The sequence below is a fragment of the Pimephales promelas genome, chromosome 17 (assembly GCF_988280905.1).
Source record: "Pimephales promelas chromosome 17, fPimPro1.hap1.1, whole genome shotgun sequence".
NCBI classification, from domain to species: Eukaryota; Metazoa; Chordata; class Actinopteri; order Cypriniformes; family Leuciscidae; genus Pimephales; species Pimephales promelas.
The window spans coordinates 6766855-6781499 of record NC_142785.1 but is presented as its reverse complement, the minus strand read 5'-3'; the positions used below and the strand labels follow the sequence as shown (position 1 = coordinate 6781499).

The window sequence follows — 14645 nt, the reverse complement described above, 5'->3', positions numbered from 1 at the left end:
GGGCTGTGAATTAACACCTTGTGTCCGCGAGCTGCCCTTATAGTTAACAACCGTGACTTTGCGCTGCTCGAGAGCAGGGCGGGTAACATGGTGTGTGGTGGAAGACGGGTAAAAAAGCTCTGTTTGTTAAGAGGTAGTTTGCTTTTATGAACACACACTTGACACAACATTCACTAAACAATTGCATGTGACGCTCGTGGAACGCCAAGGGACTAAGTGCTGTAGAGAGCGGCGCTTGGGGGCAGGGCCAGCCTGGTGCTCTCTTCCCCTGTTGCCCAGGCGGTCAGGAAGACTATTTGGGTCTCGCTGGAGATGTGATGGCCTTCCTGCACGGGCTCCTCTAGGCCGCCCGTTTCTTCCCCGTACCCTGCCACTGGTTGTTGCACCATCTGTGAGGATCCGGCTCTTGGCAAGGTCCGAGGCCAGAGGTCTGCGGCTACGGTCTCCTCGACGGGGGTTATGCGGAGGTGTGGGGGCAAAAATTGCCTGGGTGGAAGTGAGGGTGCGCACTGATTGTGGGGCCACCCGCAACTTCAAGGCGTGTTAGTGCACGTCAGGAAAGAACGGGATTCCTCTCCTCGAAGCGGCCTGGTGGCTCGAAAGAAAGAAAGACGTGTCTAGCTTGCTCTTGGAGGGTTCATCCGGGCCTTCCAAGAGAGGTCCAGTTCCTCGACGGCCTTAGAAAGGATGCGGAAAAGCTCGTCCTGTAGGTCAGCCGGGGTGTCTTGGTCTGAATACACTAGCTCCGGGGCGGTCTGATCCGCGCCCCAGTTCTCGGAGGCAGACAGGGACATGGAGTCCTCCTCCTCACTCTCCCCGAAAGAGACAAACTCGGCAACCTCCCAGGAGAAAGGTGGCGTTGGGGAAACTCACCGGAGGCCGTACCTCGACTCCACAGTTGGGGGGGCCCACCAGCGGCTCGGAGGTGGCAGTGGGCCCGATCGCCACTGCTGCGCGAGCTTCATCCCACCTGGCCTTGAGAACTCGAAGGGACATGTCCGCGCAGTGCTCCCAAGACCCGCCATCCTTGAGGGCCGACTCGGCGTGGGCCAACCCCATGCATGCAATGCAGAACAGGTGCATGTGCACGATGGGACCCGAGCACAAGTTGCAAATAGTCGCCATAGGATGCAGAAGACAGTACAACGTATCTTTGGCGTACCCTTGCTGACGGCAAAAAAAATCCTTAATAGATGTAGATGTAGTATCAGCTTTATAGCACACGATTTGAGCATGAAGAGAGAGATTCTGATGAATATTGACGCTGCGTCTGCTTTTATACTGCAACATGTTCAGTGTTTGCATATTTGCATTAATTGGCCAGCTTTGCTGGTTAGCCTATAAGATTTCAGCAGAAGTGGAGGAGGAGTTTCCATATTCCATATACGACATTCATAATGTCGAAGTTCCGTAGCCTTGATAGGGAACACGCCACCTTTCCAAAGCCCTTCCAATATTTATCCTTGTTTTCGCATGGGTCTGGTTGCATCTCTTTTTTTTCTCAAGCCACTTACAGCGTGTGAATCTCTAGTTGTCACTGGTGATTGTAGTTAGAAACTTTGGGTCCGCCATCAAATGAATAAGTTTAATTATATAAAGTACTGTAAGAAAAGGCAATAAATCTCCACCTCCAACATCCTCACACACAATACAGCCTACTAGCTGAGACTCCTTCTTTATGTGTGTGTACATATGTGACGTAATGATGCAAAGACATCGAAACTCCCGCGGAAATCCACCAGTACCACTTGTACGGTGGCCGAGAGAGCTCACCACGCTGCAACCTGATGAAGACGAATGCAAATACAAAAAAACGTGTGCAACTATAAAAACGCGTGCAAATACAAAAAGACATCCGCAAATTAAGAAAAACATCTTCATCAGTTCCACAACACACGTGTGCTCCAAGTACTCACAACACCACCAAATACAGAAACGCGCTGCAAATAACACGGTCCACAACGGAAATGTTTCCGGGGAACCGAATAAGTGACGGACCCGACTGGAACCACAGGACGTGCTTACAGCAAAAAACCTTTATTGACAAGAAGTCAAAGCCTATATTTTTTTTATAAATAAACTATACAAATAAACTATATTATTAAAGTAATATTGTATATAAATAATATTATACTATTATATTTTTTATAGTTCGTCTATACTCCTTGCTTACTCAAAATTCTACTTTGTTTTATTTAATTTCTTTTGACTTTTCCCTCGCAAAACACCGAGATTCAAATTATTATGACATACAACTTGTGTACAATATACAACATGTGTTAACAATATGTTCAATGTCATCACAATACAAATGAGAAAAGAACAATGATCTGAAAACTAAACTAAATAAATAAAAAAAGATCTAGAAGAACATGAAGGCAAGATATCTATACATCAGTTACACTATACAAATAGTTTCATTTTATGTTTAAATTTTCATGAGAAAAGTTTCCTAAATGTATAATAATGTATTGGCACTGACATACAGATATATAAAACGGATATTTTAACAGATTTTTATAAAGTAAAAATAAAAAATAAATAATTTATTTGCAACTGTTATGTTAATCATTATATTTCTGTCGTCAGAACAGCTATACAGCTGATTGACAAAGTGCTGTGTTGTCATAGGAACATCCAAGGTAAAAATAATTATATTACGTTGTCTGTTGTTGCTCCCTTCATCAAGTTCCAAGCGGCTACATAAATGACACACTAGGTCATGCTCACGCCAAATTCCCACTTGAAGAGCTTTGCCGTCTGCTCTTTGAAGGGAGTAGGGCATAGGGAAGCTCACGAGCAATAAGCAAGTCCCAGTTGGGTCCGTCACTTATTTGGTTCCCCGGAAACATTTCCGTGTGGACCGTGTTACTTGCAGCGCGTTTCTGTATTTGGTGGTGTTGTGAACGTTTGCAGCGCGTTTCTGTATTTGGTTGTGTTGTGAGTACTTGGAGCACACGTGTGTTGTGGAACTGATGAAGATGTTTTTCTTAATTTGCGGATGTTTTTTTGTATTTGCACGTGTTTTTATAGTTGCACACGTTTTTTGTATTTGCATTCGTCTTCATCAGCGCGGTGAGCTCTCTCGGCCACCGTACACTTGGGAGTTAAAAACATTATTACAAGCTTACCGTTTTGAATCAAGCTAGGGCAAGCAGGTCATTTTGAACACTGGTTATGTATTTGCTCACTATTTTATTTTGGATAATTTGTAATCCAAAAAAGTTGCAGCTCAACTGCGGCTTTGAATTATATAATATTAGAGGCACTGTAGAGACCTCAGAAAGGGGTTGCGCAGACCCACACATTGCGCAAATAAACCACAAACCTTTAGCATTTAAATAGTCTTTTCTCATATATATATGCATAGTCCAGTTGTGTACTGGCATTGATTTGCGAGCTGCATAGGCTACTTATGTCGCGAATGTATTATTATTTTAGGCTGGAGCCTTCAAAAGTTATTTTACGCACCTGATAAGAACGTATAATCTTATACAAGTTTCATATAGTAACTCAAGTCAGACGGCAACTTTTCATTGTTATTCTTTACTACAAGAACACTCTTTCGTGTCCAATCCCTCCCATGTCTCCTCCTTCCCTTTACGCACTGTCTCTCCCACTCTCAGCGCGCGCGCTCCACAGTTCTGCCTCAGCTCTCCAGTCATCATCACAAACAAAGACAGCCTTCAGGGTAGTTGGCGCTGTGCTTTCAGGGGGCTAAAAGTACTTGAGAATCAGCAGAACAATTGTGATTGCGATCAGCAGCTGTCAGAGTGGACTTTCAGAAAATACTGCAGTATAAATTGACCTTTTTGAAAATGCAAACCTCTCCGAATGGCTTTGTTCACTCGTGTGGATTTATGCCCTGCTGTCAGTGAGTCGTTTCTCCGTCTCAATTTATCCTTCCAAGGAAGCCCCCAGGAGACTACATGATGAAATGGACAGTCTTGCTGTTAGAATACTTCTTTGTGAAAGTTCTGGTGCTGCTGTACAGCGCGGACGGGGAAGCGCAGCAGCTCGAGGGCTTTATAATGCTCTCTGGATCCAATGGGTCCCGGGATGAGGAGAGCGTTTCTGAACCTCCACATACTGAAGACAAATGTCGGGGTTACTATGATGTCATGGGACAGTGGGATCCGCCGTTCGTTTGTCAAACAGGCAATTATTTATTTTGTTGCGGCACTTGTGGCTTCCGATTTTGCTGCGCTTTTAAACACTCTCGATTGGATCAGAGCACATGTAAAAATTACGATACACCAGTATGGTTAACAGGACAGACACCGTATAAGAAAACCATCGACCCTAGACACGATCCAACCAAGGATAAAACAAACTTGATTGTATATATAATATGTGGAATAGTGGCAATCATGGCACTTGTCGGGATATTTACCAAACTTGGACTAGAAAAGGCTCACAGACCTCACAGAGAGAGCATGTCTCGGTAGGTAACTGATAGTTATGTTGGCTTGACTAAGTAAATTATTAGTAGTAGTTTATGATAAAAACGATGTGATTTGTGTCGGTCTGCACTGCTTTTAATGTTTTCCCTGTAAACAGAGCTAGACCGATGTCTTTGACTTTCTTTTTCAGAGTGTGCGATACATTTTTGTGTAGTTAAGAGATGTTCGCTTTTAAAATTGCGCATCTCTCTGTTTTTGAACAAACGATCCATTGTGAGTGACTGCTAGGGGCCATTCACACGTGGTGCTTTCAAAAACAACTAGAATGGAGCATATCGCAGATGATCATTTTTTGGAAATAATAATTTATATTTATTTTATGTACTTAATTTTGATGGGATAGTTTACAAAAAAGAAAAAATCGCTCAAGATCTTGGTCTTATGCATGATCAAAAATTATATTTAAAAACTAATTAAAAAATTTAACGCACTCTGTATGAATGGCGTCGTAGGCTGCAAATTGTATACTCCATCCAAGAATGGGTAAAAAAAAAAAAAGAATTTCCTCACTAACTCAATATTTTGCAGCTTTTGAGCCAAAAATGTTGGTTGCCATAGCTCTGCATTAACTGTTGTGTCTATCCTTCCCATGCATATTCATGCCTAATTAGAGCAAAAACAATCCTGCGAATGTTCATTATGGTTTCTAAATTCATGTATTTGTGTTATGCAAGCTCTCTTTTAAAAGGCTTTCTTGAATCACAGATCTCAAGAAATTCACAAGAAAGCATGGTTAGCTTGCACATGCAAACCAAGAGAACTGAACACACCGTTTTAGATATTATATCCCATTACATAACGTTTGGTTGTCAGTTTTTACCATTAAGTTACTCCGCTCGGATGGTGGAGGTGTAAATCTCTTGTTCCTACTGATATAGTGGGTCAAAACCTCTGATGAGAGCTGCACAGCCCACAGTGTGCAGGTTGCTGAAAGAGCGGCTCACAGAAAAACATGCACTCTTTGAATCAGCACTCTGGACAGCGGCAGCAATAGCACTGAATGAATAGATGTCAGTCTACCGACATTATATCACTGTATGCCGTTCAGCTGTGCTCTGATATCTAAATACAGCATGATTACACAATGCAAGGCAATTCAATGCATACTAAGCTAACAAATTGCTTGTCCTTCAACAGAGCTGTTGCGAGCGTCATGCAAGGCGCCCGTCAGGGTCAGCATGAGGAGGCCATCGGAATGCACACACAGCATTATGACACTGTGCAAGCGAGAGCAAACAACATGCGTAAGTTGATTGTAGCCTACTTCCTCTCTTTCCCCACGAGCTCAGCATAAACTATGCACTGCATTTACGCTCCTGAAACTGTCTAAAAGCATCGTTTCTCCTGGCTCGAGTGCTCAATACACCTCTACGCAATATAATGCTCTTGCGTACTGAAATGCATATATATAACGCATATTAAGTATTCAAAGTTTTGCTTGTGGTGCAAAACTTTGTTGGTTCTGCACCACTTTTGATTTTCTTATTCTATACATAGCATATGTGTACTTTATAAGAGAAAAGGAGATGCTTAGAGCACAATGCTGTTGTGAAATAAGCCTATTTACTGTCACTACCGTGGGCTGTTGTGTGCATGGCATTTTTTTAACGCCGGGATCGAATGAATGGCTTCATCATAAATGTTTAAACTCTCATTTGTTCTCTTTCTGGAGTGATTACATCACCCACTCTGTGGTTATCTACTCACTAAATATATCTGTGTTTAAACAATACAAAATTCTGTGAGAGTATTGAAGCCCCCTTAAGAGGGATCCATTTTGGTTGACACTATGGAAGTGAGTCAGTAGCTGGAAATCGAATTGTAAAGATTATGTCAATCTTTCTTCACTGCCATGCTTATTTTCATGCTTTGATATCTGCATTAGAAAGTTTTTCTTTTTTTTTTCTTTTTTTACAAAAACAAAGACTAAGAACAATAATATATAGACCATATTAGGAAAAAATGGTTCTGAGAGCACTCGATTTGTGGTATTTTTTATTTTTTTAATTTTTTTTTTAGCAGTAGCACAACCTTTTTTATCGGTGCAAAATCATCCTTTGTATGTGATATACAGAACTTCAATGGTGCTGTGAAAGAGCCTTTTCATATGAGTCTGGAGAGGTTTTTCTTGCTTTATTTTTTATTTATCCACCTGCTCTTCACCTGCAACTTATAGACTCTTAAATGTTTTTAAATAAGAAAAGACACACTGAAAAAAAAAATAGAAACACAATGGAAAGCATTTTTAGCAGTATGTTTCTTCACTGTAAAAAAATATTGTTGGTTTAACTTTAAAATTTAAGTTAACTAATACAATGAAGGAGATTGATTTAATCATCGGAAACTCAAAATATTACGTTATCTCAACTATATAAATGATTTAAGTTGATTTGACAAAAGAAAAAATGTTGTGATTACAAATCATGAAAATATTTTTTACAGTGTTGTTCACATGCAGACAACCATTACATATGAAAAATCCCACAAAAAAATAAGCTTTACTCGCAGATTTGACCTTTAAATCAATATTAGTTCTGTCACCAATAGACAAAAGTCATTCAAAGTGTCATTTATACTCACCTCTTATTCACAGATCATGATCATTATTCTTGCATTACTGGCTTTTAATCCATAAACCGGTGTAATTATCTGGACTGCTTTTAACCTCTGACCGAGCGAATTAATACACCGTCCCCCGGGTTACTCCATATGAGATTCGATTTGAACCGAAATCAGGAGAACAGACACTGCATACGCAAGTAATTCCAGCGATCTAAATATGAGAGAATTCTCTGAATTCTCCGGTTGACCCGGTTGAGATGTGTTTTAAAGCTTAAAGATACGTTAAAGATGTGGTTGGTTGAATTAATTATCAAAGAGTGTAGATAAAAATAAAGGCTAAGACTCCTGGTAAAAGTTTTTGATGCTGATTGCCAACAACCCCTTAACAGATTTTGTAACACATCTTACACAAAAGAAGTTCTCTAAAATGGCAGGTAGGTGGTGGTGGTGGTGGTGGTGAAGTGCTTAAGACACATGCCTTTGGTGTGAGAGACTCGGGTTCGAATCCATTGTGAGACACCAATGAGCAAGACACTTAGCCCCTAGTTGCTTAAGAGGCGTGCGACCTCTGACATATATAGCAATTGTAAGTCACTTTGGATAAAAGCATCAGCTAAATGTAAATGTAGATATGAGACTTTTTCTTTCAACATGAGTCAACAGAAAGGCTGCTGAAACTGCTGTTATTATTTTAAATATGTAAAGCTAGTTAGATTAAAGACTGGATTCCCCCTCATAACTCTAGATGTATTATTGAAAACGTTTAAAGATTTAAAGGGTTAGTTCACCCAATAATGAAAATAATGTCGTTGATGACTCACCCTCATGTCGTACATTGAAAATATATGTACGGTATACTGTCCTTGTCCAGAAAGGAAATAAAGACATCATCAAAGTAGTCAATGTGACATCAGTGGGTTAGTTAGAATGTTTTGATGCATCGAAAATACATTTTGGTCCAAATATAACAAAAATTACGACTTTATTCAGCATTGTATTGTCTTCCGGTTCTGTTGTCGATCCGCGTTCAGTGGTGACGTGTGTCTAGTGTGTCCATGTATTCGGGTTCATATAAATATGGGTTCAATCATTTAAATGCAAGTCTTCCTCTGTGTGGAAATCCTTAGAAATGTTTGCGAAGATTGTTTTGTTTATGGCGTGTCTCCCTCAGACTGTGAACGAAACTCAGCCGCACCAAATACACATCAGCAGCGTACCTGAACGCGGATCCACAACAGAACCGGAAGACAATACAATGCTGAATAAAGTCGTAGTTTTTGTTATTTTTGGACCAAAATGTATTTTCGATGCTTCAAAACATTCTAACTAACCCACTGATGTCACATGGACTACTTTGATGATGTCTTTATTTCCTTTATGGACGAGGACAGTATACCGTACATACATTTTCAATGGAGGGACAGAAAGCTCTCGGGCTAAATCTAAATTATGTTAAAGGAGTAGTTCACTTTTAAAAAAACTTTTGCTGATAATTTACTCGCCCCCATGTCATCCAAGATATCCATGTCATTCTTTCTTCAGTCAAACAGAAATTAAGGTTTTTGATGAAAACATTCCAGGATTTTTCTCCATATAATGGACTCCAATAGGTCCAAAATACAGTTTCAGTACAAACTGCAAACTGTTCAAAGGGGTTTAAACGATTCCAGACGATGAATAAGGGTCTTGTCAAGCAAACAAATCTTTTCCCGAGTCAACTCGTTCATTTCGTTCGTTGAATGAACCAAATGACACGAAAAAAGATTTGTTCATTTTGATAAACGAGTTCGAACAGGAGAGTCATGAACACGCATCACAGAACAGAGCAAGGCGAGCATTTGAGCTTATGAAACGGAAACTTTTTTTTTAACGAGCGATCGTTTCGCTTGATAAGACCCTTATTCATCGTCTGGAATCATTTAAAGCCCTTTGAACAGTTTGCACTGAAACTGTCTTTTGTACCTTGAACCGTTTGGTTCCCATTGGAGTCCATTATATGGAGAAAAATCCTGGAATGTTTTCATCAAAAACCTTAATTTCTTTTCAACTGAAGAAAGAATGACATGGATATCTTGGTTGACATGGGGGTGAGTAAATTATCAGCAAAAGTTTTTTTTTTAAAGTGAACTACTCCTTTAAACTGTTTTTCTGAAGATGAACGGAGGTCTTGCGGGCTTGGAACAACATGAGGGAGAGTCATTAATGACATAATTTAAATTTCTGGGTGAACAAACCCTTTCAGGGCATTAAAGATGAAAATGCATTATATGTTCCTAATTTATTTTCTTGTGGTAAACAGATTTGCTCATGCACATACTGACATATGGACTGAAATGATTTTTTTTTCCACATAAACCGATCCAGTATTCTTCATATTCCTCCTCTGAGAAGCTCACAATCCAGATGCTCACCCACCATGTGCTGAATGATCCTATCAAAGAGGTGTAGCTACCTCACAGAAAGTGCAAAATTACTAGACCTTTTTCCCGAAATGACCGAGTATTCTGGTGGATATGGTACCGTGCTCCATTACCACCACAGCTTGGCATTAAGAGAGTACCCGTGGTTTTAGGAAGAAGTCTTGAAGAATGCTTTATTTTTTGGTCATTGCATGAAATAATCAAGACTTAAGCCCAGTGTGATTTCAATAGTACAGTACATGCTGTTAAATTCTGCATGTCAGTGACCTGAATTGAGGAACAAAAGCATTTCCTCCCACCGTGTATTGAGCAACTGAACCTTGCAGATGAAGTGGAACTTTTTCCAGAGCCACAGCTCAAACTAATTACCTTAATGGGGTTTCCCAAAAGAAACAGCGGAAATCTATTACGCTGTATTTATTTCGAGCTATGTGCCAATGCAAACACCTGAACAAAGATCTGCTTACAATGATGCAGGTGCAGATTACATCTTTTAGTGTAGGCCTATAGTAGGCTATGTTATGTATCCTGATTGAATTTATGATTAGTTAAATCTGTTTTGCACATGCATCGCCACAGAGTTAACCTTTTCATCTCGTTCACTTTACGTCTCCAATCCAATTTGCTTTCAGTGAAATCTAACATTAGTGTAACTGACAGAATTACTAAAAAATGTTTAGCTACCTAAAAGTTTAAGATTTTTTTGTGTCACGCATGCATGTCTTTTTCCCTCATATTAAACATAAAATGCATGTGGACATATTTCTCCAGTGTCTGGACTCCTTTATTAATGGAGTATATAATAAGACGTTTCAATATATTGGTATTAAATGCATTTTACTGCAAAAGTTTTTACTGCAAATGTCGAAATGCATGCTCTTTGGTCCATCAGTGCTTGAAAACATTTGGAATGGGTCAGACATAATTCTGACCACTTATTAAGTTTTAAGTTTTAAGTGAATTTCGTTTTGTAGAAATTGTACCTTCATTTTAATCAATGTTTTCATCAACACATTGACTGGATTAATTAACAAGAAGCAAATATAGTAGATAATATAATTAGGAAACGGAGGCGCCGGCGCGTGAACTGGAGCGCGTCTCATAAATCAACCCGATCACACTAAATGTGTCTCTACAGAGGGCCAAAGTTGACTTGAAAGTTAGCGGCGCATGGGTTCCCTCGATCGAAAAGCAATGCATTTTCGCCATAGACTTTTGGAAAATCGCAAAAAATAAGATCGGCGTTCAACAAAAAGTTGTGACCCTTACACGTTTTGTCTATCAGGATAATTTAGAAAAGTTAATACAAGATTTATAGATTTTGAAACCTATATAAAGTTTAAAAAACTACAAGCAGACACAATAAAGTTTAAAAAAACACAAGCAGGTTATAACTGGTGTGTTTTATTTCATAGATCAAAACGTGAAAATATTTAGAGGCTTTGTTAACCACAGACCTTATTTCAGGCGATTTAGCAAAAACCCATTCAAAAAACCCATAAACTTTAGGGTGAGGGAACCGGAAGTGCTAAAATACTAACTCAAGAAAAAAAACCCTGAAAAAATGAAAACGCATGAATTTTCGCGTATGAATTGTATGATAATACACAATGTGTGCTAATGCATAATAATAATAATCCTTACTGAATCCTGTTCCCGCCCCCCACTGTTCCAATGTCTATGAGATGTCGAGCCCGATCTCATGAAAGTTCGTATCTATAGCACGAATGTCATTTCTCGTGCCATTTATACGCCAAAAACAGTTTTTACGTGTATATGGTACGCGTTTTTCGCACTTTTGGCGTATAATAAGCAAACTCCCCAACACCCTCCCCCCTAAACCTACCCCAGGGTTTTTTAGTGCGTAGCATATGCACGCAAAAACCATTTTTGCCATATAAATTCCACGAGAAATGACATTCGTGGTATAGATACCCATTTTCATGAGACTGTGTTGAGATGACACATCTGCATGTTCTGTATGGACTTAAAGGATAAGTGAGAAATAAAACCTGTCTGTTTTCAAACAAAAATTTAAATTTAAAACAAAAACTAAAAAGTGGTAAGAACAGAATGGATTTCTCACCTATTCTTCATCCATGTGATTATTCTTCCCTTTGGCACTACTTGCAATAAGTCCATTTACATCGAATTGCCCTAGTTCATATCTAGTTCAAGCGTGTCTTTGTAGAAGATTCTCTCACCGCAAAAAGATTTGATGTCTAGAGGCATGTTAATCTTAAGCCATCAAATAGATGTCTAACTTTTCACTTTACTCCTGCTTCATTTTCATAAAAGCCAAAGAGTAAAATCTAAAAATGACTTATCTTTGATATGACAGACAGGGCAAGTTGATTTAAAAATGTGCTCTCTTTGAAATGCTATTATTAAATATTGTTGTGAGAGAATGTCTCTAATACCCTTTAAATGTTGCCACACATATCCTAGTGTTAACAAAGCTAAAGTTTTCATTTGACAAGCTCAAGTTATTCTTTACACCAACAGAAGTGCAAACACAGTCAGCGTAACTCATTCAAAACCAATTCTTAATGTAAGATATTAATTTAAAGTCCCGCATGTAGTCAATAATTGGATCCCTTAAAGGATTAGTTCACTTTTGAAAAAACTTTTGCTGATAATTTACTCACCCCCATGTCATCCAAGATGTCCATGTCTTTCTTTCCTCAGTCGAAAAGAAATTTAGGTTTTTGATGAAAACATTCCAGGATTTTTCTCCATATAATGGACTTCAATGGGAACCGGATGGTTCAAGGTCCAAAAGATAGTGTTAATAACAGTTTCAGATGCAGCTTCAAATGTCTTTAAACGACACCAGACGATGAATAAGGGTCTTATCATGCGAAACGATCGGTTATTTCAAAGCTTATTCCAAAAATGTAACTTTTCTAAGGACAAATGCTAGCCTTTCTCCATTCTGTGAGGCGCGTTTGTAACGTCACGTAATACGTAATTACGTTCAAAAGGTCACGGGCGACGTAGCCGGAAGTACAGAATCAAAATCGTCCGACATCGTTGTTTTCCCTTTTAATTCCTTTTTTGTAAACGGCGTTTGAGTTAGTTTTCATGTTCAACCTATGCTTTCAACTTGTAAACACTGACTCTGTACTTCTGGCTATACGTCGCCCGTGACCATTTGAACGTAATTACGTACTACGTGACGTTGCAAAGGCGCCTCACAGAATGGAGAAAGGCTAGCATTTGTCCTTAGAAAAGTTACATTTTTGGAATAAGCTTTGAAATAACCGATCGTTTCGCATGACAAGACCCTTATTCATCGTCTGATATCGTTTAAAGACATTTGAAGCTGCATCTGAAACTGTTATTAACACTATCTTTTGGACCTTGAACCATCCGGTTCCCATTGAAGTCCATTATATGGAGAAAAATCCTGGAATGTTTTCATCAAAAACCTAAATTTCTTTTCGACTGAGGAAAGAAAGACATGGACATCTTGGATGACATGGGGGTGAGTAAATTATCAGCAAAAGTTTTTTCAAAAGTGAACTAATCCCTTAAAACTAATCTTTGATCACCAAAATGGCATATTTAAAAGTTTACCTGGGGAAAAAAATCTTCATGCCTCAAAATTCCTTAAATGCAACTCTACACTCTTGCTTCATGTATGTGGGAACCCATGAATATGCTAACTAGCCCCGCCTCCACTCACTCACAGCAACTCAGAGATTCACTTGCTCAACTTACTAAAAAAAAGTAAACACTCTTTACGTCAGACACATAACTGTCACGTTTTTGATGTGTTCAGTTCAGTTCAGTTCTGTGATCTTGGTTTATGGTGCGTTCTATTATTCATCCGTCTCGGAGATCCGAATCGGACGACAGACGTTGCCTAGCAACATGCCCCCTTTCCTCGGATTTCTCCTCTCGGACGTCGGACAACCGCGAGGACACCGAGCAAGAATTCCGTTTCGGAATTCAAGATGGCTGCGCCCTGTGTGACTTGTATGAATTGTTTTCATTGTTTTTGGTATTTTAAATGACGATTATAATCACTCGTGTATTACTGCGTCCCCTTGTAGGTATGGGAATCGGTTGTTGTGAGTGCAATTGCTAATGTTGCTGGCATTACTAACAGAAGATTAACATGAAAAACATGAAATAAAGTGAACATTTTCAAATTCAAATGGCTGCATTTTGATATGGTGAATTCATAATATTTTTTTTTTTTAATGTAAGTGCCTGGTACTCGGCAAGTGCTACCATTACAACAGCTTTCCGGGTGGCGTCCATTTTTTTCTCCGACTCGGACACGCAAAACATAATAGAACGCTTGAAGTGTGGACGTGACGTCATATCCGAGGTCCGAGTCGGTTCGTTGGCTATAATAGAACGCGCCATAAGTCCTGTTAATTTTTCCCTGTCTGTTTAATTAGAAATTCCCATCACCTGTGTCTTGTTAACTATCCCGTTAGCCCCAGTACATTGTTTTCCCTCAGTGTTTGTTGGTTGTTGTCCATGGTTGTGTGTGTACTGAATTACTAGATTTTTTTTTCTCTCCCTTTGTTCCTGTATGTTTCTGGAAGCTTAGTTTGTAAATAAATTAATTACATTGACGTTCCTGTGGCCTCGTCTTCAGCAACCTGCACAAACCTGACAATAATGGTAATTAATGGTTTGCCTTTTGCTTGACTGCTAATAGTGTGTTTGCTAATGTTACACAAACCATGTTCCCATTCACCATCTCAAAGTCAGACAGCTGCCTTCTAACAATCATCAGAAATGCTTTGAACAACTCAGAAGGTTAGTGGAGAAAGGCATATGGTTCATCACAACATCGTAATATGCACCATACACCCGCTATATTGCTAAATCTACCCATTGAATAATATACCGGGATAACCTGGCATCTCTCGAGACTCCCCTGCTAGTTTGGTGTTAATGATTTGCTAAATCCCGCCCACATGTTAACATGATGGTTACTAGGTTGTTTGTGATGTCAGAAACACCCGCGATTTCAAACCGTGTTTTGGAGACTGTCTTTGGTTCACTGCAGTTTTAAAGAGAGCACTCAGCAATGGTGTTGACTAATGAATTTGCACTTGGTTTGTGTTAAACACATTAAAAACACCACATAGACATATAAATAACATTTAAACTGTATTTTCACCACAGGGGGACTTTAAAACGCATAAAGAGTCATTCTTATCTTATATTCTCTTAA

The 14645-nt window shown here is 39.3% G+C and overlaps 1 protein-coding gene across 1 annotated transcript in view; it reads left to right on the top strand.

Moving 5' to 3' along the window:
• The first annotated feature begins 3674 nt into the window (after positions 1-3674).
• Positions 3675-14645, top strand: part of shisa9a (shisa family member 9a) — a 47341-nt gene continuing 36370 nt past the window's right edge. The window contains exons 1-2 of the mRNA XM_039685367.2: positions 3675-4444; positions 5601-5707. Coding sequence (XP_039541301.2) covers positions 3930-4444; positions 5601-5707 — 622 coding nt within the window. The 5' untranslated portion in view covers positions 3675-3929. The remainder of the gene's footprint in view (positions 4445-5600; positions 5708-14645) is intronic.